The 25,992-nt window shown below is 37.1% G+C and overlaps 1 protein-coding gene across 7 annotated transcripts in view; it reads right to left on the minus strand.

Moving 5' to 3' along the window:
* Mp (Multiplexin) overlaps positions 1-25,992 on the minus strand; it is an 85,061-nt gene that overhangs the window by 56,679 nt on the left and 2,390 nt on the right. For all 7 annotated transcript variants that reach the window (XM_011316728.1, XM_011316727.1, XM_011316725.1 and 4 more), the window contains exon 2: positions 18,757-18,833. In XM_011316728.1, the coding sequence (XP_011315030.1) occupies positions 18,757-18,833 (77 nt within the window). The remainder of the gene's footprint in view (positions 1-18,756; positions 18,834-25,992) is intronic.

The raw sequence follows: 25,992 nt of genomic DNA on the forward strand, positions 1-25,992 counted from the left end.
GGAAATTGTTATAAAAATTCCAATGGATCATGCAGATACTTGATATTTTTGGTTGCGTTCAAAAGGTTGATTTGGGCTATCCTTCAAATTTTTCAAATGATTCCATGAGCAATAGTTGCTAATGTCTCTACACTCTATACTTCAATTACTAGATTTAGATTTACACTTTTTTAATTAAAAAACATACTGTCATACCCAAGCGTTTGTTCGTGTTATCGCTAATTTCCTGATTAGTATAAATCGTTATTTATCTGACTGGAGGAAATAAATAATCAAATTACTCAGGCCTTTTTTCAATGAGAAAAGAGATCAGTTGGCTGGAGATCACTGCCGTGGAAAGATTTCTTAAAATATTTCCTTTTTCTTTGGCAAACATTTTTTTTCCGGGCGAATGGCACGTGAGGACATAAAAAAAAGTCCTTAGTGGAGAAAACATGAGAAATGAGAATACAAACGACCGATGAAAGTTATGTATTGTTTATTAATCCTATAGCCTGGGGGCAGGGCGTGAGTGGTGTTGGATAAGAACCAAGAGGTTGTATAGTCTTCCACGTGGAAAGGAATTCCAGCCTCATTTCATCTTCTCTTAACCTCCCCTTCCCACGTCATCACCTATCCTGAATCAACAATCCTTGTCCCTTGTATTGCTTCTCATGGCCAGGGGGTGGAGGAGTATCATACGATATCCTCAAGCGGCTAAGAGACGCAAAATCAACAGAATCTTTTGTATTATTGGATGCCCCGTTTTGGACAGCAATGAAAGTTTATCGATGCCTCAGTGTTTATCCATTTCTATAGTCTCAACCTATTTTTCCTTCCGAATCGAAGAACGGTAATCGAAATTTTTTGGCCATTCTATTATTGTATTCCAGAATTACGTAGGATTATTTATAAAAATGGGAGTTATTTAAAAATCACAAATACCTCGTGAGCTTGAAAATTAATCAGCCATTTCGCTCACACTTCCCTGGAATCAAATGATCATGTCATGTGTCTGATAATTTTGAAGCTCAAAGGGTATTACTACTGAAGATTTTTGACTTATTGAAAAGCGAGTACAATTGAAAATTCATCAATAACGCTTGACCGTTAGGATTTTACCATTAAACAATATAAGAATTTCAAAGAGGTAAAAAAATCGGAAGAATGCCATTGCCTTGGTTTTTATTGACACCAAATGAATTTGGTAGATTCTTGGATTATGTTCACCTGAGTACATCCAGGGGCACTCTCAAGGCTTCAAGCGCTTTCAAAGGTTTAATGCCAAATCGATGTTGTAAACATGGATACGCACTCTGCTGTGCTTTAGTCGAACGTTGGACGACAGGAACCGAGAGGTTTCGAGGGGAAAATGACCGGTTGCGGTGATCGAATGAGAATAAAAATTGTGAAAAACTACGCGTACCATGCCTTATCGATATTGGCAACGAAAACTATTTTAATTTCGCCTCCGAGTTTCAGATTCTACCGTGTTGCATAGAAATTAGGAATGAGTATAAGTTTCTGATGGAAAACTTTTTCGATAATGCTGTACATTGTTCGAATATCACGCACATGTAATATTGCATTCATGTTCCATTATTAGCTTTAAGAACGAATATTGGATTTCCAGTGTTATGAATATCAAACGTGGCAATGGATCTTCTACACTGTAAAAAAAACTCATATTTTCTATAAACTAGTGCATATGTCCGCGAAGGAATTCTTTCTTTCGTCCTATAATTCCAAGTTTGAATAAATATGCCTTGATTTTCTAATTAGTGTTTCAATTTCATGGGGCATTGATGTGATGTAGAAGAGAGAATTTTTCTATTAATTTGCAATTATTATACCATTTTTCCAATTAAATGAGGCTAATCAATTGTTTGTAAATTACCAATTACTGAGTAATTGCTTGCGATTAACAAAGTGGTGCAGTAAAAAATTTAATTAGTGGTTTTCGGTTGTACGCAAAGTCATGAAACAGTACATCTGATTGAATTGGGTGATGGTATGCAAACCGACGATTATTATGGATTTTTTACTTGTTTAACGCAAATTCATTAGTGTATTTTTGTCTCAGATAATGTAAATGAATAATTACTCACGATGATGCTCGATATATATTTTCTTATGATAAAGAGACAATTTGCTACCTCATCGATATTGTCTTTATCCAGACATCCTAAAAAATTATCAACCACTTACATAACAAATGACTATGCAAGTATGTTTAAACACCAATCAAAACAATCCAGAGAAAACGGTGAAATTTCAACGAAATGTCAACCGTCTTAGGATTATAACTAGAGAACAAATAATGCGATGAGCCAACAAATCTTGACCAACGCGACCTGACGAATTTCACCGCTAATTTTCAAGCCAAACATTGAAAACCACAATAAAAAAAATGTCAATATCTCGAAAATTACTTCTTTATCATTTCCAGTAGTATTTCTTGGAAACCAATAGAGGGAAAATATGAGCGATAATAATACGACTCTTATTAGTACGGAACTTCAGTATTTCCACGGTTGTCCGTGAAAACACTAATTTGGCTGTCTGTGTTTTTTCTAGGTACAATTCAGTATGAGGTGAAAAGGAAAGCGAATGAGATGAAGCTTGTACAAACATTGGGAGCAGAGAGTGAGGGCAAGAAGCAGCTAGTAGCTAGAGTAGAGTGCAACGTCGTTGGAACTAGAGGAAATGGATAAAACGACATCAAGTTGAGAAATAGGAAAAAAAAAAGTGAAAAAAAGATCAAGAGAAGTGTCGATTTTGGACGACAAACCGTCAATCGTGAGTGCCCTAGAATTTTTCGTCTGCTGTAATACCGATTTATAAGATTTTTGCGATTTTTTTTTTTCACCCGTAAATCATATTTGGTAAGGACGGTAGAGTGACGTATATCCTTCTTTGAGAAAATACTCTACCAACGTCAAAAGACATCGGTGAGTTTCCTGGAGTTAAAGCCTCCGGTAGATGAGCGTGTCATAGACGAGGTAGCCTCAGGGCTCTTCGACTGATGGAAACGGGATACATCTTGGCAAGTGAGTGTTCTTCCCACGAATAAGCAAAGGCAGGTAAATGGTATTCATTGGTATATGTAGGTAGCTCCCCAGGTTGCTATTTTCTTGTATAATGTTGAGTGGAGAACAGTCAAGTCTCAAAGTGACGACCCGATGTGAAATGCTTTTGCAAAGTAATGCATCTGCCTCTCACACTGGGCTTGTTTATTCAGGCAAGTTAATTTGAGTTTCTACATTACTGTATATCCAAATCGTTATCTTCTTAACGATCGCCTAATTCTGGTGTAGGATTCACCAATATCTTTCATACTCTATCTCCAATGTTCGATTTATACTTAAATAGCAATATCTCGGGGTATTCGCACAGCCGAAATTGGATTCTATGAGATTTCTTTGGGATTCTACAAATTAATTCTATTAATTTTTTATGAGAATTCTTAACCCAGCTGATATTGTTAGGACGATCAGTTGATTGACTTATGGCAAATGCAAATGAGTAATTGCAGTTTGCAATGATAATCTGTTCAATAATGTTATTCGGAGTCACTGAAATTTCAACTCGGCAAGCCTTGACATTTTCGATAAATTTAAAGTGACATGGCACATCTCCAGAATTATCTTCATCGAGGAAACAATTTTTTTTTATCGTTCACTGAAGAGCGCACGCTTTAATGTTGCTCTACTGTATTGAATATTTCAATATTTCTGACGGTGAATTATTAACGTTGAAAATGGAAATCACACTCCCGCTGAGCAATCAATTAACCTGTATTACAAAAATCCAATTCTATAAATTTTTAACTAATAAATAAATATATTTAGTGACAAAACTTTTTTTAGCTGCTCTACTCATGACGGGAATTTTGAAACCATTCCGTACAGGGTAATGTGATTCCTAATCTAATTAAAATATCAAGTCCTGTCACACTCTCCGAATATGTTCTGTTACCCATACACGGATCTTTAATAATTTAACGAATTTATGGTTTCTATCTTCGAAGATGAATTTCGAAATGAATAAATTTCGGATATTCTTGCACTTCGGATTCTCATGAGCATTAAATTCCTCGTAGTAAAGTGGAACATAGGTAAATATAGGAAGAGAGCTATAAAAAAGATAGAAAGCGGAATGGAAGATCCAAGATCCAACACAGAGAAAAATCTACGCCGAATTCGTTTTTGGAATTCTAAACAGTGGTTGGTGAAACTGTGCGCTCCCGTGTGGTTGTCGATTCGAAATGTCGATGAATCGATATACAGCAGTAAAAAGAATCAGAGAAAGGGGCCAAAGAAAAACGGGAACGGAGATGTGGAGAAGAAACTTCCATTCACTGAATACCTATTTCCAATGTGACTCTAGTGGGGGTTCTACTTATAGATGAGAAAACGTAACTCGATACTCATGGGAGTACTGTGCAGAAAATTCGGTTCGTATGCTCAAATCCATGCAAAGAAGGATGGAAGAACGTTTCATGAATTCCAACTCAATTATATTAGAGCTTAAATGGTGATTCAATGGTGAATATTGTAAATCGATCGATTATTTCATTTAGCAATCAAGAATCGTTCGATTTGGTTCTACCATTCCATCGTGGCGACTTTCAATTGAAAAGCCTCTCGAGATTTTTCCCATTGAAATCATCTATAGTGCATCGAATAAAATTCTTCGCAACTGCATTCGTCATATATATATAGTCCATAGCCAGGTTTATCCATTTCTCCCTTTAATAGAGGACCCTCTTCCCCCAAAGTCCCTCCCGGACAAGGGCGGTATGATGCAATTTATCCCACCGGCCGGAGCCAGAACAAATAGATGAACCAACTAATTTAAATTTTATACTGACAATTTTTGTTCTATTAAGGATAAATATTATACTGTTGAGGATAAATTTTATTCTGAAATATTCTTGAAATTGAAATCATTAAAGGATAGTTATTGGATCGCGGGAAAATTGGTACAGAATTATCCTTCCATCAGGATAATTTTAATCTAGATTTCAGGATAATTTTAAAATAAAAATGTCTCTGCGTGTACGGATTATGAGGTGATATTGAAATACAGTGAATCCTCCCACTTGATGGCACAAAATTCTTCACCCAATTATATCCGTTAATTACGCTGTACAAAGGGGAGAAACGCGTGCAACGTCAGATTGGTAATTACTGGCAGTCTCAATATCATCCGTGTTCAATTATCAACGCAGAAGAGGACTTATTCATACCTATTGCTCTTGCGAAATTCATAAATGGATTGAATCACTAGAGATTCGATCAGAATCAGAATAAAGCTGAAGACCAATCTGAAGATGAGTCACCCCAATCACAAAATTCTCATGACTACTCAATTGATTCTATTCAAATTTGATTGAGTTCAAATTAAGGAATCCACTCCAGGCTATATACCCATGGCATATATTAGTGGCAGAAATTATTTGCGTTATTGGATTGAATTCACACGATAACCCTCATCACTTCCGCCCGATGAAATCACAATATAACTGGGTGCTGTACCGGGTGAGAGGGAAGAAATATTAGCGAAAAAAAAAAAATAATTGAAAGGATGAAAAGCCCGAGGGCAGAGAGGTGTAAAACGAACGACTTAAATTAAATACCACTGGTATAGAGTCTATACTATAGACCACCTGGCATTCGGGATAGCGTATCCGCCGCATCCTTAATTCCTCACGTTGGTGTTGCACGCGGATGTAATATAATATATTAATATTTTAGTTGATACTTACTTGGTGGGAGATTGGGGGATGGTTCGGACGGGGACTGGGAAGCAATCCCAACTACTGTTGGTCCTGCACTATCCGGGTTTAATTACACGAGGAAATGAGATTCGCGGCTGTACCCGATACGCGCCTTACTCACTCACGTTTTCGACTGTTATCGCTTTAGACCGTAGTGAATGCTTCGTCATTAAATCTCAAATCTTTCAATATATCAACCGAGTTTATTTTTTACGACTAAGTTAGATTGATATTTGGTTTTTCACGAAAATGGAAATTGAAATACTGAGATCATATGCGGCTCTGAGTTGTCATTGATTCGTTATCGATCAAGGAACTTGTTTTTTTTACTAAGTGATTCATTAGTGCCATTTAAATATTTATGAAATGTATTATATAGCAAGAAACTATCATCGAATATGAATTTTAATGTTGTAATATAATAATAATATTAATATTGTAATATCGTGAACTGTACGAGAGAAACCAATTGTACCGGTCAAAGTCCATGGAAATTATATTATTTAATGTAATTATGTAGATATAAGCAAAAAGGAATGGAAAAAAATCAAAATTTTTCATTGAACGTTCAGGAATAATAACGTTCACTGAAAAAGTGCGTAACTCTTCTGTAATTTTTACTAAATACTGTTTTAACTCGCATGAGATTACGAAACAGGCACGTAATTTTTATGAAATTTTTCTCTCCGCGCGCAATTCTCTCAAATTCCTATAACTTTCGTTTCAAGTCGATACACTATAATTTTCCCTTCTCTCGGTCAATTGAGAATATTTATTCGATGTCTAAATGCTTTCGGCGAACATGCACTGAAAATTCGATTCACCCCTTGAACCAAAATTCACGGAATTGTTATTCGCTCCGTTTATTTCTCTACAGTGAAACTAATAATTGCGAGCCTTCATAAAAAATTGAAAAAGGAGTTGCATGGAAAACGGCGTATCCGAGATTTCCAACCGTTTTATACTGTCGACGATCCGTCCTGGGCCCCTTGTGAAACTCCACCTCCCTTGTTCCGGTTGCATAATGGAGGTGGATAAATAGTTTAGATGGTAGAAACCTTCCGGTACATCTCGCAAGTGAACGTAATGCACTATGGGTTAAATGGAGGGACGACAAGGGGTAGTTGGCGGGATGGGGTTGCACGATGGATTTCGCTCTGTGTACTGCCTGAGTGCGACCACTCTCAACTTGAATTTATATGTAAATACTTGCATACTGTCAGCGTGAGAAGCAAATGCGCACGAGTATTAGTACAAGTTTATTTGAAAATTCATTGGATTGAGTGAACGTTTTCCCCAGACAAAAATCGCACTCCATATTTGTGAAATGTTATGGTCGTCTTACCGGAAATTATACTGCCATTCTTCCCTTATTCTTCTGTTCAAGAGTGAGTAATTTGAGTGGTGGAAGTGATGCGAATGTGATTGAAGTTTCGAGAATCTCAGGACCCTTTTTTTCATCTCTGCGGGGGAATTCAGAATCAGAATTCAGATAGTTTTCTCATTTTTCTGAGATCCTGATTTTGTTCCCTTATCATAAGCACCTTCTCCTTGGTTTGTATGCATAATGAGAGCGACTTTTTTCTCAAACTTTTGACCTCTTATCCTGACACACATTCATTATACTCAACCTCTAATCTTGAACTTTCGCCGCCTGCGATTCCTATCTCAGCATTCGCACACAGGAATTCGCCATTAAATTTACCTTTTTCATCTCCATTTGCATTGAGTAATCATCTATTCTCGTTCTTCATTCGTAGTCATTCGAAAAATACAAAATGTTCTCGCTGACAAATTAGGTTCTCATCATTTTCAAATTCTACGATTTTCACATATTCACTTATACCAACGCGCCACCAAATCTGTGAAGTTTCATTAAAAACCCCTGGCTCCATAATTTTTACTAAATATACATCTCCATTTAAATTCCGCAAAAACTGAATAACTTTAAATTAAATAATTTAATCTGAAATATAAATCTCAATAAGAAATTTGGTGATCGGATTTTGAAGATTTTGAAGATTTTGATTAATCGTCTTTAAACTGACGTAAAGAATTTACATTCACGGTTTGGAATTCTTTCTCGTGGAAAAGAAAAAAAATTGAAGTTGTGGCCTCTTGCCATTTCTTCTTGAACTCTGCACATAGACCACCTGAAGGTTTTTTTTACCGAAGTGCAATGTGAAGCGAGACACGTTCACTGTACTCGCTGGTAATACGTTTCGGTGTTACCGAACTATACAACCTGTCGAGATCCGTGGAAAGTGACAAATGCTGCTCGATAAACGGTAGATCCTTCATCCGGTCGGATAGTAATGCCTTACACATCGAGGGACTGCTGTATGCCAGTCCTATATACCTTCTGTACATTGATATATGGCTGTGAAGATTCCCCCAGCAAAAAAAACAATATAAAAATTGATGAAAAAATCGGTCTCTTTGGTGACCTCCCTTCGAGTTGCAACCGATTTAAAAAATTCATTACATCTCCTCCCAATTGCTCACCGGTTTCTGGCTCTGTGTAATTCCAGAAGCATTCTCACCCGAAATTTAATTACTTCTTACAAATTTATGATATTCTAGATGCCAGAGGTTATTTTTCACGGGTGTAGTTTCATTTTTTCAATTACAATGATACGAATTACGGGAATGTAAGAGACCTGGCCAATTTCATGGATTTATTTTCCAGCATTAAAAACAACAATATGATTTAATACACATCACCTTCGCTACTCTTAAGTCAACATATTTCTTTGTGCCAGCATAAATTTGTCAAAAATCTCTAATAATCTCGTTGTCATTATTTAGGTCCGAATAACCACTGCAGTGGAGTGTATAGCTGGTGCTCAAAGATAAGGGCACAGACATACCTATTCTCAACACAAAGGGCGCAATATTGTCTCTTCTACGGTATAGTCCGTGTTCTCGTAAGTTTTAAGTTTCATTTGGCCAACATCCAGGATGCATATTATCCACCTTAGCAGCCCTCAACAACGCAGCAACAGAAATTGCTCGCTCGTATACGTAAGCTGTAACGCCCACCCTATTCTTCCTCGGAACAAGATATCCTCATATCATTCTCCACTGCTTTCATTATCTGCTCAACAACCGTATTACATAGTTAGAAAAAACATCCCTCTCCTCCTACTCCAAATTAAATTAGGGATACATCAATTATTCGACACCAATTGAATGATAGTTGAAACCAATTTCGTATAATTGAAATTTTATCATCTTCATCAGCTGTTGACGTTTTCTTTCCATGAATTTAACTGGGTTGCCGGAAATCCCATGACAATTTATGTATGTTATATTATTCGATTGTAGAATACTATTATAGAATATTTTCAAAAGGTAGGGTCAAGCGATTGTGCGCCGGCAAATAAATAAGTGCATGAGGACAAAAATGAGGTTCAATACTGGATTGGATTGAACCTTGGCTTCTCTTCACGATGAGAGTTCCCTGGAGCCGCGTCAGACACACATTTTTCTCATTTTACTCTTATTGGCGAAAAACCAGTTTGTACCGGCGTGATGAAAAGAATGAAGAGGAATACGAGGAGAGAAGTTGAAGCCGTGCTACATCTTCATGAGGCCAAAGTGCACAACGCAAAGGATGTCCGACTTTTGTAAATGTGACAAATGAAAATACCTAAATTGAATGACTTTTAAACTTTCATAAAATAACATCTGCGCTTTTCTAATAAAAGCCGGTAAAATTTATAGTTCCACTGGTCTGCCCATGTACGACTGATGGCTCCGCAAGCTACCAGGATAAGCCTGAAGCTTAGGTTTTATGGATGCTGAGCGGGCAGATACACTTACGTTGAAAACGAGTGGAGAACCTTTAGGCCCTTTATATTCTTCGATCGAACAATCCCACTGCTGCATTACTCCTCCTTTTATTTTCCACCTCTCTCCATTTTTTATATTTTTCTTCTATTCTCCATAGATCCTTAACTATTTCACATGTGATAAGTACACTTGAGTTTGTACGTGTCGGGATGCACACAATTTTTCTAAAAATGAGTTATTTTACGTGAACGAGTTATTACACGAGGAAAATATCAAGATCCCGAGGTTCGTTGCACCGGTGAATAATGTAATGCTATGTTATCACAAAAAATGGGTTTACGAAAAAAGGATGGAACGTTTGAAAAAACAAAGGAGAATGAGTAAAAAAGAATGGTTATTTATTTTCCCCTTGGACACACTGGAAAAATACATGGTGCAGTGGGGAGGGAAATAGGGGGTTGTGAGTTTAAGCCGTGTGAGACGACGCCTCGGACTCAGGTGCTCAAAGCAGGTTATCCACTAAAATTTTTCATCCCCCGTATTTCCGATAATATCGGCAATCTCCTATCTCTCTCGGATTAAAAAAAAAAAAACAAGTCGGAACAAAATTGCCCCTATCATCGTTTCGACAACTTTATTTCCAACATTTTTCTGCACTTTTTCAACATAATATATTCCATCCCTCCACCAACCGGGGTATACTGAGAAATCCGTTGTACATACACGTTCGCTGAAGAAACAATTTTTCAGGATTTTTTCACACGAGAATAAACCAACGAGAGAGAGAGTCTGCCATAGACGATCACAAATATTTGAATTCAAGTTTTTTGAGTTCTTATTCTTTGGAGGAAACCTACCGGCTTCCTCCTTTTTCATGCTCGAGGATACTTCCGAGGTATCACGAGAAAAGCTGCTCATACTCAGAGAGTGAAAAATAGGATGTTGGCAAGGAGTCGAGAGGAGTGAGAGGTCGGTTGGATGTAGAGGAGCAAGTTTTCATCGGTTTTCTAAGTCGACGCGGGGATTTACTCGGGAAAAATTCTTTCCTGCCATTAAAAAAGAAAAGTAATACAGTTTCATATACTGTGAGGTGTGCAGTCGTCATAAAAGATAAGTCAGATAGTTGCATATATTCCTCTTCACCGCCGATCTTTAGATTTATATGAAACATTTTTATTGCTTATTTCATCATTGCATGAAATATATTTTCGTGACGATCTCACTCGAGTAATATGAATTAGTGAAACATGTATATGGAACGGAAATGGAACGCCTTTTTTTATTTTTCAGTGCGAAATATGAGTGCAGTATTTATTTTTATTCCATCGACAATGGTTACAGGTTGAAAAAATCATCAAAGAGCCGCTGGGCTATCACTTCATAGTTTCAAATTTTTCGATTTATAAAAAGAAAGAAAATCAATTAAAAAATTATTGTTAAAAGAGGATCAATTTATTTCGAGCAGTTGAATTTTTGACAGAGCATAAAAAAAATAAAAAATGGATGAAAATCATAGGGAAATCACTTTTTTAAACTTGAATTGGGTCAATTGAAGATACTTTTAAAAATATTTCCTATAGTACCAATTTAACCGCGTGAGTTTTAGTCGGTTTCCTTTATACGACCGGAAACGATTATAGTTCGTTTAATTCGATATCACGCATGCTTCAACTGAGAATTTTCAAATTCTGTCTCCACTGTTCGTCATTCGTAAAAAATTATCAAGCATTATGCCGTGATCTCGTTCCATTATTTTTTGGCCTCCCTCTATATTCCTCGATCTCTGTTTGCCTTGTCCTTTTGTCGCTCCGTTTTTTCCCACCGTGCCTGACCATAAATGCGGGAGTACTACTGGTACACCGAGATCACAGAGAATTTTTCATGTGTGAAATTATCACGAGTATAATTTTTGAGATAAAATCGCTGGATGATTACATGCGTATCCCACTGTGCTGAGTTTCTATTCTTTTTTCCCTCGTAAATTTATACACGAAATTAATTTAGACTCAAACGGAATATAGCTAGCAAAAAACTGAGTCATTTTTAGCCGTATACGGTATCCGCAATAACAAAAACTACCGTTTCTATTTACAAATTGCGACAACTACTTTTAAATCGACGGTTTTGTGTCTTTCAAAAAAGAAATGAAATACAGAGAACGCGAGAGGATGTATTGAATCTTGAAATTGGAAGGTTTGAAGACAGAAATCGATGAGTTGAAAACTAAAAGTTGAATGAAAATAGAACAAAATATAGAACAACAGAAAAATTCAACTAGTCCAGAAAAAAAACCGTACCTGGTGTAATTTTTTTTTTCACTTATTTAAATTGCACACATAAAAATTTCGTTTTCGATCAAGTATCAGGTCAGAATGAAACGTAGGAATTGGGTCATAATGGGGACTAAAACGAAATTTAGGTCGCAACTTTGGTATATTTTATGTAAAAAGAATGACTCAAATGGGAGAAATGAGTCCACGGAGCAGTCCCAAAAAAGTAGCATTCTCTCAGCTCTCTGTATACCATTTGCATCCAGGTTTGTTTACCCTGGGCTACTGTATGGTATGTCGTGTAAGGATGATTCGTTGTTTGCGTACTCATCACCCGAAAGCCCTCTATTTGTCGTAAACTCCTCATGGACGTCAAAAACAATATTGTGTCTGTGATGACATATTTTTTCTTCTAGTGTCAATTTTTTTTAATCTTTCGAACTTTTCACTGATTAACCTGAAACTAATACTCCCGCTAACACGAGGGGCATGCTAAATTTGACAATTTCATTTTAATGCACCTGATCATCACTTCAGATAAAAAATTGAGAAAATTTGCCAATTTTTTTTGCCATTCCATAAACAAGAGCTTAAAAATAAGGGGAGAAATTTACTGAAATATATTGATTATTTGATTATAGAAATATATTCATTATACGTACATATATTCTGGTAAAATAAATGCAATATATTAGATATATGCGAGCGCATGTGTACTGCGGACATATATCCAGAATATATCTGAGATACATTTAATAGTTGAAATATATTTGCAGAGAAAAATTAAATGTCTTCATGTCACATCACGTTAAATAGATATGGACATCCCTTCGCCACTCCATGCCAACATATTAGATATCAAATATTGGATTGATTAATAAAAGTTAACGACGGATTTTCATGCAGCTTAGTTACTTTAGTTAAACAATCCATTGGTTTGTCTGATAAATAATTGAATTCTGTCAAAATAAAACCGAAATAGTATATTTCCGGACTATTGGGATGGGATTTGATACTCGTATAAATTTGGCCCGCGGGCCGAAGCTGAGAATTGGTTGAACATACGAGTAAAAAAATTCCCAACCATCCGGGTATTATTTTTTCGGAGTGATTTTCAATTTTTCGAGTTTGAGAAGTATGTAGTACCAATTCCAAAACGAGAAATTGTGAGAAGCAGTACGGAAAAATGAATTTTCTAGGCCCTGTGGGTGGAAAATTTTTTTTAAAACCACGCCGTGGAAAGCATCATCGGCCTTCACATGCTTGCCATGCTTGTCAATTTTGCATGTGCGGAGGGATTATCTGATTTTTACGGCTAGCTCGGTAAATAACTATTCCAAGAATTTACGAACGCAGCGAGTGCTTGGTGGGGGTGGTTACATATAATCGGATTCTCCGAATTCGCTTCCACTACAGCCCCATACCAACGGCTGCAAGAGGAGTCTACTGTATTCTTTTTTTGAGTATACTGAATAATGACCCTAAAATTTCCGTGAATTCATCATTGAGCGTCAGTCATTTAACTGTCTGGAATAAAAAAAATTGAAAGGCCAAATTCTAGAGTAAACAATTGATTTAGTTTCGAAAGTGAGCTCTTTCTCTTCTCGAAATTGATGATCCAATCTTGCTGCAATATCGTACCACCGCTTATCAGGTTGAGTGGCACGATCTCGAAAGTTGCGGAAATGAAATGGCAACAGGAGTGCTTTCGCTCTCCTTTCTGCCTTTGTGCCTTCTGCAGAGAAGGAACAAAGCTATACAGAGGTAGAAAAAAAGAGGGATTGGTGGCACACGTGTTTTTCTGCGTTGAGAAACGCCTGGGATTTGCACAACGTTGCACAATGCCCTAGTATCCAGTCATTCTCGCCCTGTTGATGGCTTCTAGTGGATGTGTAAAAGAAACTACAGTTACGTCCACCTATAGATCTGGACCATTAGCTAGAAAAACTGTTACAATAAATGTAATGCGCTGAAAACGTTGAAAGAATACAAGGACAAATTACCCAAAGTGGGGAAAGCTAATAGGAAAGCAAAGAGAGAAGCGAGATGCACAAGCAAGAGGATTACGGATTTTAGAGCGATCCAAGCTCTAGGCGCACCCATTTTACTTTGAAAAATCATAAATATATTTCATTAATATCACTGGAAGCTGTGATGGTGGATATAATTTTAAATATACAATGAAATAATCGAGTGCATTCAGCCGATGCTTGCCACAAATAGTGCAAAAGCTAGGTGGAAGGGGGTGAAACATGGCAGGTGACAGGGGGCTAAAAAAAAGCCAAAAGGAGGGAGGAAAAAAGAAAATTGGGTTGAACACGGGCGAATGGCTAACAATGGACGAGCAGTAATTCCAAAAACCCATGTTAAATTTTTCTTTCCGACTTTTTAACTCGTCGAGAAAAAAAGTGAGGGGTGAGGGAGCGGGTGCTCTATGAGTTCGGTTCTGGGTGGCCCTCGAAAAGCGTTCAGACAGCCTCGTGGTGATTCTGTTGTGCCACCTCGAACCCCTTAACCTAATCTACTTTTTACTCCCTCTCGACTTTTATTTTCTTCCATTGCTAATTTACCCCCATTCACCGCAAATCACGGGGAAAATTTATGGAAGCTCTCCATGACAAATCGCAGTTATACAAACATCAGAAGAACAAAAACATCCACGAGATTCTCGAATCAGATAAATGATTGCGTATTCTTTCATTGCATTCATACCAATTATTATTATGCACTGATACAAGAAATTGTGAACTTCAATTTGAAATAATGAGAGACAGAAAAGAATATAGTCGATGGTGTAGGTCTTGATGTAAAAGAGGCAACTGAGAGTATAAAGAGACAGAGCATATTACTCGTAGAATTCTGTACTATCTGTAGAATGTGTGAAAAATGAGGTTACGATTTACGACGTGTTATATGGTTTGCCAACAGCGTCTGTTTCTCTGTGGAAGAATGTTTGTTGAGACGATGTCAAGGGGTCAACCCTCTCCTCTCTTTTTCCTCACAGTGGAGGTGTCTCCAACCCTCCGGAAAGTCAGTTCAACGCGATTTCCAACGTGGTGGCACAACTTTACCATGTTCTCACACACACAAACAACACATGATATTTTATACTTGCCGAGCACGCTCTTGCACCGATATGTCTACGCGCCCTCCAGCAATAAAACCAACAGTATCACGTCCCTGCGATTCTGTATATTTTTTTCATTGGGTTTGAGAATCCAAGGGTACAGCGATCCCTGATTCGGGCATGTATTTAATTTGTTACAAACACGGCCTTGATTAGTTGATTATTAATTGAAAATTATGCACCAACATCAGAGGATTATTTATAAGGACTGAATTGATGACGGTTCGCTAATTTTCATTCATCCGAAAGACGTTGAAACTCGACGCTATCTATTTTTACTTTTCCGTGTTACTACTGTTCAACTGTTCGTCATTTCAATATGATTGAACTACAGTTTTAATATTTTACTCAGTGAAGAGAATTAGTTTTATTGACTTCTGCACTTTCGTTTCATACATCTGCACATACACAGGGAATTTTAAAAATTCGGGAAACATCGCTAAAAGGTGAGAGAATTCGAAGTTGACAAATTCTGAGAGATATAATAAGCTATCTTCCATGGCTTCCGTAAAATTCCTCGAATTTATAAAAATTGCCGAATTTTTGTACTTTTTAAATATCTTTTCATATATTTTTCATTTTATTTAATCATTTAATTAAAATAGATTTTAATTAATTATTGGAAAACGGGATAGCGAAAAATGAACTAATCACATTGCGAGATTGTACCTGATAATTACCTCACTTTTTCGTATCATTTCCGTGTTTTAATATTGATTCTCTCCTACACGGAGAGAAATATTTAGTAAAAATTACGGAACTTTCAGTTCACTTACCGATTACGGAGTTGTTTCGAAAAATTTAAGTGACGGTATCGTTATTTTTCACCGATAATTCAGATAAAAATTACGGAATACCGCGGAAAAATTACGTGACAGTTCCGTAAAATTTCCGACAACCACATTTCGCTCCAGAATTACGGAAAATACACGTAATTTTTATTGAATATTTCTCTCAGTGTAAGCAAGTTGTTCAGTCTGCTATTTAAAGTGGTAAAATTCGGTATGACAGATGAAACGGTTTGACGGGCTGATACGTTCCATTTACATTTACATTCAGATTTATCCAACTATTCTAGGTTAATATTCAAAATTTCCATCAGATTGAAAAAACGAGGTAATAAAAGAACAAATAATAATCTTCATTTCAGTGCTCGATTTCCACTCAATTCCTTCTCTCTTTTTCCATCGAATTTCTTTTTTTATCATTCTCTGAGTCAATATTTGCCATCGGCAAGAATATAATACAAAAAATGAGAGGTGCGGGTAGCGTTGAATAAAAGTCATAATTCATAGTCAAAGTTTAGAGATTTAAATAAAAATATGATAATTAAAGTATTCGTTTCGCGAAACTGCGAGAATCATGGGGTTACTGTTTTCAGGTACGACATGAAAAAAAAATCTGAGACGAGGAGTAAGAGAAGAATGTGAGGAAAAAAACTCACGGATAACCGGAGGGGTGACGAATCTTAGACCGCAGGACGAATGCAAAAAAAATAGGAAAAATAAGAGATAAAAAATAACAAAAGAGAATTTCGAAGTAGTCCGATCTCGATATGAATAAGAAACGGGGATGATAGTTGTTCCATATCTCTCGGGTAGAGATAGGTAAAAAAAAATGGTCAGTGAAGAAAAGACAGATATGGATAAAGAGAGTTCCATGGAAAAGCAGAAGAAATGGTGGATGAGCCTGGGGTAAATTGTAGGAATGGTTTTATATCCTTCTGGGACTCACTGATCGATCCGGGGGATTTACGCCCCTTACCCAATTTAAAACACCAACTGCATAAACATAACTGTGTAAACGGTCAATAAGACCCTTACCCAAAAAACGTATTACATCGAGTTGGCAAGGAGTATGTCGTCGCTCTTCCGTTAAATAGAATAAAAGTGACAAGCAAGGGATAGATAAACGTGGCCGTGCCTAGCAATAGCAGACATTTTGAATCTTTAATTTTTTATTTCCGTCAACTTTATTGAGAACAAGCTTGCGGCCCATCCAAAGCAGCACTAATTATGAAATTTCAGATTTCCAGCATCACCTGAGATGAAACCGAAATGGACGGGAAAAAAGAAGAGACTAATTCTCCAATGCCTGACCTAGTTACAAAATTATTCAAATAATGATTAACAAAGCTACGATTTAGGAGAAAGAACGGGCTGATGAGAAATCCTACCGTTGATAATAATCACTTGCAAAATGAGTTTGCGACGATACAGGGGTATAAGTTTGGGAAAGTAATTATAAAATTTCAGATCTTCAGCTTCAATTGTAGATAAACCATGAAATAGAAGGGAGAAATTCTCCATTTTCCGAGAGAATGACAATATCAGAAAAAATGATGAATGACAAAGTTATGATTTGGGTGGAATAATGAGTTGAAAATTTGTTTTTCTCTTCTCAACGCAGGGGAGGTTTTGAGATTTTTAAGTGGATAATAATTCCCCTGGAAAACAAGTTTGCGATGATATAGTGGTAAGTTTTGGAAGGTAAACCACGGGCATGGGAGAGAAGAGCAAAAGGGAGAGACCGAAGAGTGGGGAATAGTGCATATAGTGGTGCTTGGATGATGCCGTTATCTCTAGCATCCTTCGGGAGCCATTCGTCTCCACCTGAGGCACTTGCTCGCGTTATTTCCGACGATAAGAGAACAGTAGCGAATTCCTCCTACTCCTTTACCCTCCAGTACCTTTCCAAACGATGAGAGGTATTTCGATAGAGTTGTCAATAACTGTTCAAGTCACGCAGTAGTCAAATACCCGACAATTAAATCGGAAATGGTTCCTTTGATGTTACAAAGCTACCCCTGATTGGTATCCCCGGACGCCAATTGAATACAACAAAGAATGTAATTTGAGGAATTGCCAACGATGGAAGCTGTACTCGTCGAAACGAAGCATAACAAGAATTGTCCTCTTGGCTCTCTCTGTCCCTTTGTTTCCACGGTATATAGCTTCAGTTATGGCAAATAGGAGGTTTTATTATTAGCCCGGAGGAAATAATAAAATACTTATTATTGCTGAAAAAGCTATTTTTATCCTCTCCCATGTGGCCATATATATCTTTCGGCGATTCTATGATTGACACTCAATGTTATTAGATAACACGGCAATATTTCCGGATTGATGAAAACGCTTTTCCATTGATTCTATCCACCTATATATGACTACACCAATACCTTTTTTTTTTTCAACGCGTTGACCGGAAAATTCCGACCTAATGTTTATCGGAAATTGAGCGCACCCCATGTTTTTATAGGTCGTGCCAAATCTGGGTCGTTGTGCGATGATTATTCGATGATCGAATGAAATAGAGATATTATATATATATATCAAGAGACTAAAATGTTATTGTGCAAATAGCTTCGACATCGGGGGAGCCCCAGACAACTAAGATGTGTGACGATGTAGTAAAAATTCCCACGTGTATCGATAAGAGTAAATATCGATCGAAGATTGAAAGAAGAGCCCTCCTGAGGCAGTTTACCATCAACTTACTTTGCCATGCTGTAAATTATGTTTTCTGTTTGCGTTAATTTTCATGTTCATCGAGAATATTCTATCCGCTTACTTATAAAACTAACTCACAACTATTATATATTATTCCATACTCTGTTCGCTTATAACTAGCCGACCCCTTGGATTGAACCAATTACGAATATACAACGTCGTAGAGAAGAATGGAGCGTACAGACAGCTGGGTAATTATAGTGCACGATAAAAAATGAATAAAATACGTAATGCAGTTCAAGTATGTTTACCTAATTCTGTATTCATTAAATTGGATTAAATCCGTAAACTCACCATTTTTGTCACTGAGATAGTCAGCTCGTGCTCGCCAAGAGGACAGGACAGCTGAGATCAGCAGTACCACTCTGAAACTAAGTGTTTTCATTATTAGCATTATTACACTGTAGATATTCACTGCCGATATAACTAAGCGTAATCAAGGGAGCCACTAGAGGGTAACAGGAGAGACAAAATATAGCATTTCGGACCAAAACTAATTAACGTTGGAGAATCCCGGAAGATTGTTAAGGGGTGGAGAAGGAGAGGAGAAGAAGGGGCGGTAAAGGCTAGGTAGACCCCCTCTGCCTCCGTAACTGAGCGTAGAATTCTACTGGCAATTAAAACAAACGCACCAAAAGATAACGACTCGACTGAAGATTCTATAGAATTTGTACGTGCGGTAAGCGTGATTACAAGCCTTTCCCGAGCTCGGGAAAATCAGAGATTTTTCGTCGTTAATCGAAAGGATCTGCTCAAACACACCGTCACTGGAATCAGCTAGAGTAGGGATGCAGACGCTAGAAAAAAGTCAATTTTGTGGGGCGGAGAGGGGTGGGATATTTTCCTCCCGGTCGGAAAAGTGGCATTAAAATACTAGGCGCGTCGTTGATCCCCGGAGAAAACGAACGTTCGATTATGCAGGATGGGAAAGATCGAGTGGGAAGAGAGGATCATGAGGCCAAGTGATAGAAAAAGGAGAAGATAGCAGGAAGGGAAAGGGGTAACGTCTCCTGAGGTTATCGGAGTTGCGCCTCTCGTTGAATTTATACGCGATCGTTTTATCCTACTTCCGGTGAGGGTTTATCTCTCCAGGTGTGTGGAAATAAGGAAGAAAGAGATTGTCTTGCTCTCCGTTCAAAGTGGGTTTTGTTAGACGGAAAACGTCTCCATGACATTGTTTTATTTGTTTATTTATCGTGTAACTAGTTGGAGAGAGACTTCCGTAATTGGATCAATTGTCGATGCTCGCAGATAATTGGGAAAATAATAATGATAAGAGCTAGATTAGCTGGTTCATGTTGGATTATGTATTTCTTGGGGAAATGGAGGAGAAAATAATGAAAAAGAATATAAGCTCAAAGTTGTCTGATGACGTCCATCTCATAACTGCCTGGCTTCTTGGATTTCCAATTAAAAGACAATTGAGAGGCGACCCATTATTTGAAAAGGTAAGGCAAGAAGGTAGCGTGAGGTAACGTCGTTGAAGAAATTAAATTTTTTTTTTCTTTCCGGTTGTATCTCTTTAAATTGATACAGAGTAAGATGTACCAATTTAAAGTACACTGAAAACAATAATTACAGTAAATGTATATTGTTTGGTGAATTGTGTAGGTTTCCAGTCCTTATTTCCTCCAAACTATACATACACTATAATTATTTCTTCCAGGTAAATAGTTGCTATCCTTTGCTACTGATAAAAGGCTGTGGATCATAAATGGTGTCGCTCCAAATTTTATTCAATGATAATATTAGCCCGCAAAATGTTACACGTCGAGATATTATAATATCATTATTGTGGGAGATTTTTTGAATTTTAGATGATTGGGTATCGATAAACTGTTAAATGGAACTGAGGTGGATTGTCCAAAGCGGTGAACGGGGAACATTAACGTAAATATTCTTCTGATTATCATTACGTCGGCGACGTGGATCCGATGATAGCCAAAGCAGCTGACGAGACGAGGTCTGTAATATTTTGAAGCAATAATTATTTCAACTGTAATATTTTTTGTTTGCATTTTTTGAGGCATTATTTTGAGTCTTGTTATTTTGATAATTACCCCCACCAAAAGGACAACCACTGATCCGGTTATATTTTTTCCAGAACATTCGTTATTAAAACTATATCTATATTGAAATGGAAAATTGTGCATTGTACAGATCGGGCTTGAGTTTCCACGAATCACACATGGAATTATTTTTCATTGTATTATGAAACAGCTTTGTAAACACGAAGAAAAGCCAGAGCGATATCGTATATGCAGTCGTATCTGCTCGATAATATGTACACTCGAAATCATCATAAATAAATAGTCAGTCCGCAAAGACCACCCACATTGAAAGACATTTTTAGGTATGTAGACATGTTCTAAAGAGACTGCACTGTTGAAATCTAACTAGAAATGCAAACGCATTCAATTGAATTTATCCTGGCGTAACTATCAGAGGTGCAAAGTAATTTTCGTGAAATACCACCGGAGCTCTCGGTCCGACTCAAACATTCAGTGGTTCCCTTGATGTACTGCGTTATACTGTTGGAGGTTTAGTCGAGTTTAAAATGCATTATGTATACGCGTCCGATCGACAGATGAATAAATTTCACGTCTACTGTGTGCAGTGTCCCGTGAGTGTACATCGTGATGCATAGGCGGATACAGTCTCCAGAGATTCGCGTAAAAGTACGAGAAAATGAAAGCAAAAATGAAAAAAAAAAAACAAAAACAAACAAACCAGCTGAAGTGAACGATAAAAAAGAAAATGCACGAGAAGCAATAATAAAAAATCAACAGCAAACGAATGATATATAAAAAATGGTGACGCTGCAGAGACGTAAAGTAGTTGACAACAGAGAGATCAGAAAAAACAAGGAAGCTGTAATATAATAGTAGCCACTTGGCATTTCTTTCTGTATCCATTTCGTATCCTTTGTGAAGAGGCTTTACTTGAAAATGACATCATTGCCAAGTCTCGCTTTTTACGAGACACTCTCTACATCCGAGATTCAAAGTCATCCATTTCATGGAAGTGTAGAATAAAAAAGGGAAAAACAAATAGGGTATCCGGGGCAAGATGAAAAGCATTGCGATTTAGAATGACAAATAAAACATGGAGGAGTGGTGGGCGGCTGCCTCATAAAATATATTTTTTTGTAGAAAAAATCAACAGAGAAAGTGCCATCAAGGGAATACTGGATAATGATGGGAATCATGAAGATTAAATTTTAGAGTGGAGAGATACATTGAATGGATGTGTTTATACATATGGCTTTGGAATGGCAAGCGGGCGTGTCTCATTCTCGACCTTTTATACGAGATATACTGCATCCGGTCCTTGAACCCGTCCGGTCCCTATTAGTCATATTCATTATGATATAACAGAAATACCGTAAAAATGAGCAAGGGGAAAAATCGACAAATGAAGTGATGACATCACAGCGGGCGCAAGATATGAGGCATGAACAGATTACTTTGATATTTTTAATTCTGAATTCGTAGCATATTCATTACATGGTGTGCTGGGTCAGAAGGGGGCGAGAATTAAGGAGTGCTCTATAAAATAGCCGTAACACGTGCGCTTGATAGAGAATTGTTTCCATAAACCGTGACTTGGAGATTTTTTTTATCAGGACAACCATGAACAAAGTCCAGACGTATCAATTACCCTCATGTGTATCCAATGACCCGATGATAATAATGAGGAGAGGCGCTGAAGAAAGATTAAATGCTCGTTAAAATCGAACTTGTCTTTTTATAGGCTGAAGAGGTGTTTGTTTACCTCGATTTTGTACCCAATTCAAAATCCGTATTTATATAGCCGTGGAACTTCAGTGGGGGAGGGACAATATAATTTGGTGGCTTTTGCACTTGGAAATTTGTTGGAACATAAAAGGTATTTTAAAGGATCACGGAAACGGAATAATTTTCCACTTTCTTATGTAAAGAAAATTAGAACAGTAATTGAGAAAAACAAGCATTTATTTCCGTCTACAGAGGTAACCCCATTTTCAATTTCACTGAAGGAACTTTCTTTTCAATTATCAAGAAAATTAACAAGAGATTCCTTGCCCGGTGTTTACTGACGGAGCGTCTTGGAAAATTAATTCCTCGAGGTGAAACCCAGATTCATTCAAAATACAATATCCACGCCATTCAAACAACAACTTCGATTACATTATTATTACAGTATATAGCACGGTATATGTTGACTACTTATGGTTGCTACAGTGAATTCATAACAAACAACCCTAGCGAAGAAATTCAATAAGGAAATGATTAATGAACGTTAGCAAAGACAACATCTATCGTCCTTTCTTTTGTGAGGTCCAGGGACTTGTCTGTTCGCTAGAACTGGAAGGGAAGACTTCACTTAATTATGTTTCTTTCATTACTAAAGAAATAAAGACAATTATTCTCGAATATTTCCGCCAAGATTGAGTTATTGAGTGCAAAGATCTCATTCTCTTCTAAAGGTATCTACAGTGTAGATTCCATTGTCAGTAGATTGAAATCGAGTGATTCACCTCGAATCCCCTTTCCACAAAGGAACCATTGATAAGAAAATATGCAATAATTTACGTTTCGTTCCCCTGCAGAAATGCCATATGTTTCCGTAATAATAAAGAATTCACGGCGAAGGGAAAAATACAACGGTGCTCACTCAGAAAGAACTTCCCATTCTTCCATACCCGATTGATGAATTTTAATGATGCAAAAATGCTCATACTCTATTTAAAGATAAATGTCGTCAATTCATTCATATAACATCACAATTTCCAAAACGATTAGGTTGTTGCATAAAATTCTTTAAAGGGGGAAAAATGATCATTATTAATAAAATATGAAAACATGATTTTAATAAAAATATTTAAAATAAATAATTCATTGATGAGGAATTTCGAGAAATAAATTTTGTTACTGCACTCAGCTATTTCTGTAAAAATTTCTGAAAAAACCTGTATAGGCGTTACGGAAGTGAAAATCCCAGGAACTTTCCCCATTAATCTCTCGAGATGAATCCAATACAATTGAAGAACGATCATAATCATTACCTAAATGAGGCCATGATTATTTCCATTTCGTGATTATAGTGATTATAATGATCCAATTCCCTTTCACCATAATACACTCATTATTTTACCAAATTAATTATAAGGATTATTTACTCTATTAAATTGATAGGTCGTTAAGGGAAATATTAAGAGTGCAGAGGAGCCATTGCACATACTGCACCGACAACGTTTAATGTATATATACGCGTTTTGCGATTCGGTTAAGTCCTCAGAGAATCATAAATTTCTGGGTAAACTGCCAGGGAATCGTAATTACGACATCGACAGGGGAGGGAGCAACTGAGGAGAATGAGGATAATGGGGGGGCAAAGTGGAAAGTGGAGAGTGTGGGTGAAATGCGTACAACGATAATTTCGTTTTATTGGTTCACGCATGCGTGATAACATTGATAATATGTACATGGATGCAGTCTGAGTATCCATTGAGTTAATGCATGTAACCAGGAATATTTGACATTCATCGAATCCGCTCATGGGTCCTGCCATCGCTGCAATGGTATTGATAATTGGACGAGTGGACTGAGGCTCGCGAAACCAGAAGACAAGCCGTAGCACTAAATAATATTAATGTTTGCTGAACCGACTATTCGTGTCTGTAATTGGTAGCCCAGTCCACCAGGCTTTCCCAGACATTCCATAAATCCACTCGGTCATCCGTGATATTACTCTATGTCCTTCCTATATACCCTCATCTTCATCATTCCGCAAGGACCAACTTGATCGGCTAATCAAAAAACCAAATTCAAATTTCACACCCAGATAAACAAATTTTGTATTTTCTTGTTTATGATACTGCGAGATAATTTTTAGTGAAAAATGAGCGCAGGGGAAAATACATCGTAAAGGTAATGAGAGAATAGCCCGTGGCATCAAATGGATGTACCACTGAGAGCCATTTGTGCTGTATATGTATGAGACCAATGAAAAGCATGAATTGAGGATTATGAAATTGTCGAACGCACTCGAAAGTTCAACGCGAAATTTTCATCAGTTATAGAAAGACCAGCCCTTATATTTCAAAAATAAAACAAAGTTACGTTAAAATAGCCAGCAATGTCCGATAATCAGATTTCAGAAATCATTTCAAATCTAATGAATTTAACGGTACAAACGATAAGATTCTTTCATCAGCCAGTAGCAACAATAACAGAAAAAAAGGTTCCATTTACTTTGAACGTCAATCGCATTAGAACCAATGTAAATATTTAACTGAATGTAAAATCAAAGTCCAATGACAATAATAATAACTGTTAACCATCATATTACCAATATTCCAATACTAACAGTGTAAATAAATCCTGTATTTGGATTTCTACACTTCAAATCAATAAACAAATAAATAAATAAAAAATTATAGAAATATAACTTCGATGAACTTTGCAAATAAGTCGATGAATCCCATGAATGGTGGAACTTTCTTTTCCCTCTTTCTATCTGTCTTCACTCAAATTAATTGAAATCGTACAAAATCTCTACTCCTGATTATACCTCTCTCCGCAAGATATACTGTTACGTGTACCTCGTGTTCATTCAGAATCCCCCTCCCTCTCTCCTGTCTCCTCACCCATTGAGTTAATCCGAAGCGTCTCTGTTCCGGTTGAGTTTAATCGTCCTGACACTAATTCCCCAGACAAAGTCAGACCATCCGGTCAAGGACTCTCAATTTCCACTTGAGTTTGCTATTTCACGTCACCTCCCTTTCGCTCTCCACCACTTGAGAAGTCAAATAAACCGAAACACCTAACTTCAGATTAAATTCATTGCATATCGAAATTTCCATGTGTTTCAAGCAGAAAGTGATAGTTTAGGTTTTTAATTCAGTAGAGGGGATTCCCCTTTAACTACGTTAATCGTTTTCATATCCATCTGCCCTCGGTTCGGACTGCTCCGCGTCAGAATATCATTGGTGGAATGTTCACGCTCCTACTATGAGGTGAAACGTTGTCGCGCATAATAATGCTGTATAATATTTTAATTAATGACTTGTCCCATGTGGTTCAACTGCTCCAAAATCTACGGCTATACAGGGGACAATATTTATCCTGACGCTATACAAGAGGACCCTCCCTCCTTCCAAGCCTCTCAACTCTACCCTCCACTGGTAATTTCCAGTCAACACTCCGACCTAATCCAAATTGAACTTGGCTGGTGGCTTCCCCGATTCTGCACATATATACAGCATAATGCCATCAATTTACATGCGTTTGTCTCCAGCCTATACCAATATAGCTGTGCACCCTCTAAACTTTCATGGGTTTTTCACACCTATTTGTGCTCAAAGGTATTTTAAAAAACACATTTCTTTTCGCCTGTACCAAATGTTCCGAGGAGAAGATCTGAAAAATACACGATATTTAACGTGAACTATTATTATTATTTTTCACAAGCAGCGTCATTGCTTTTTGCAACTGTCGTTATCGCTTCTGGCAACTATCTTTCGTTACTACCCATGTGGAAATTCTA

The sequence above is a fragment of the Fopius arisanus genome, unplaced genomic scaffold (genome assembly GCF_000806365.1).
Source record: "Fopius arisanus strain USDA-PBARC FA_bdor unplaced genomic scaffold, ASM80636v1 scaffold00008, whole genome shotgun sequence".
In the NCBI taxonomy this organism is placed as follows: Eukaryota; Metazoa; Arthropoda; class Insecta; order Hymenoptera; family Braconidae; genus Fopius; species Fopius arisanus.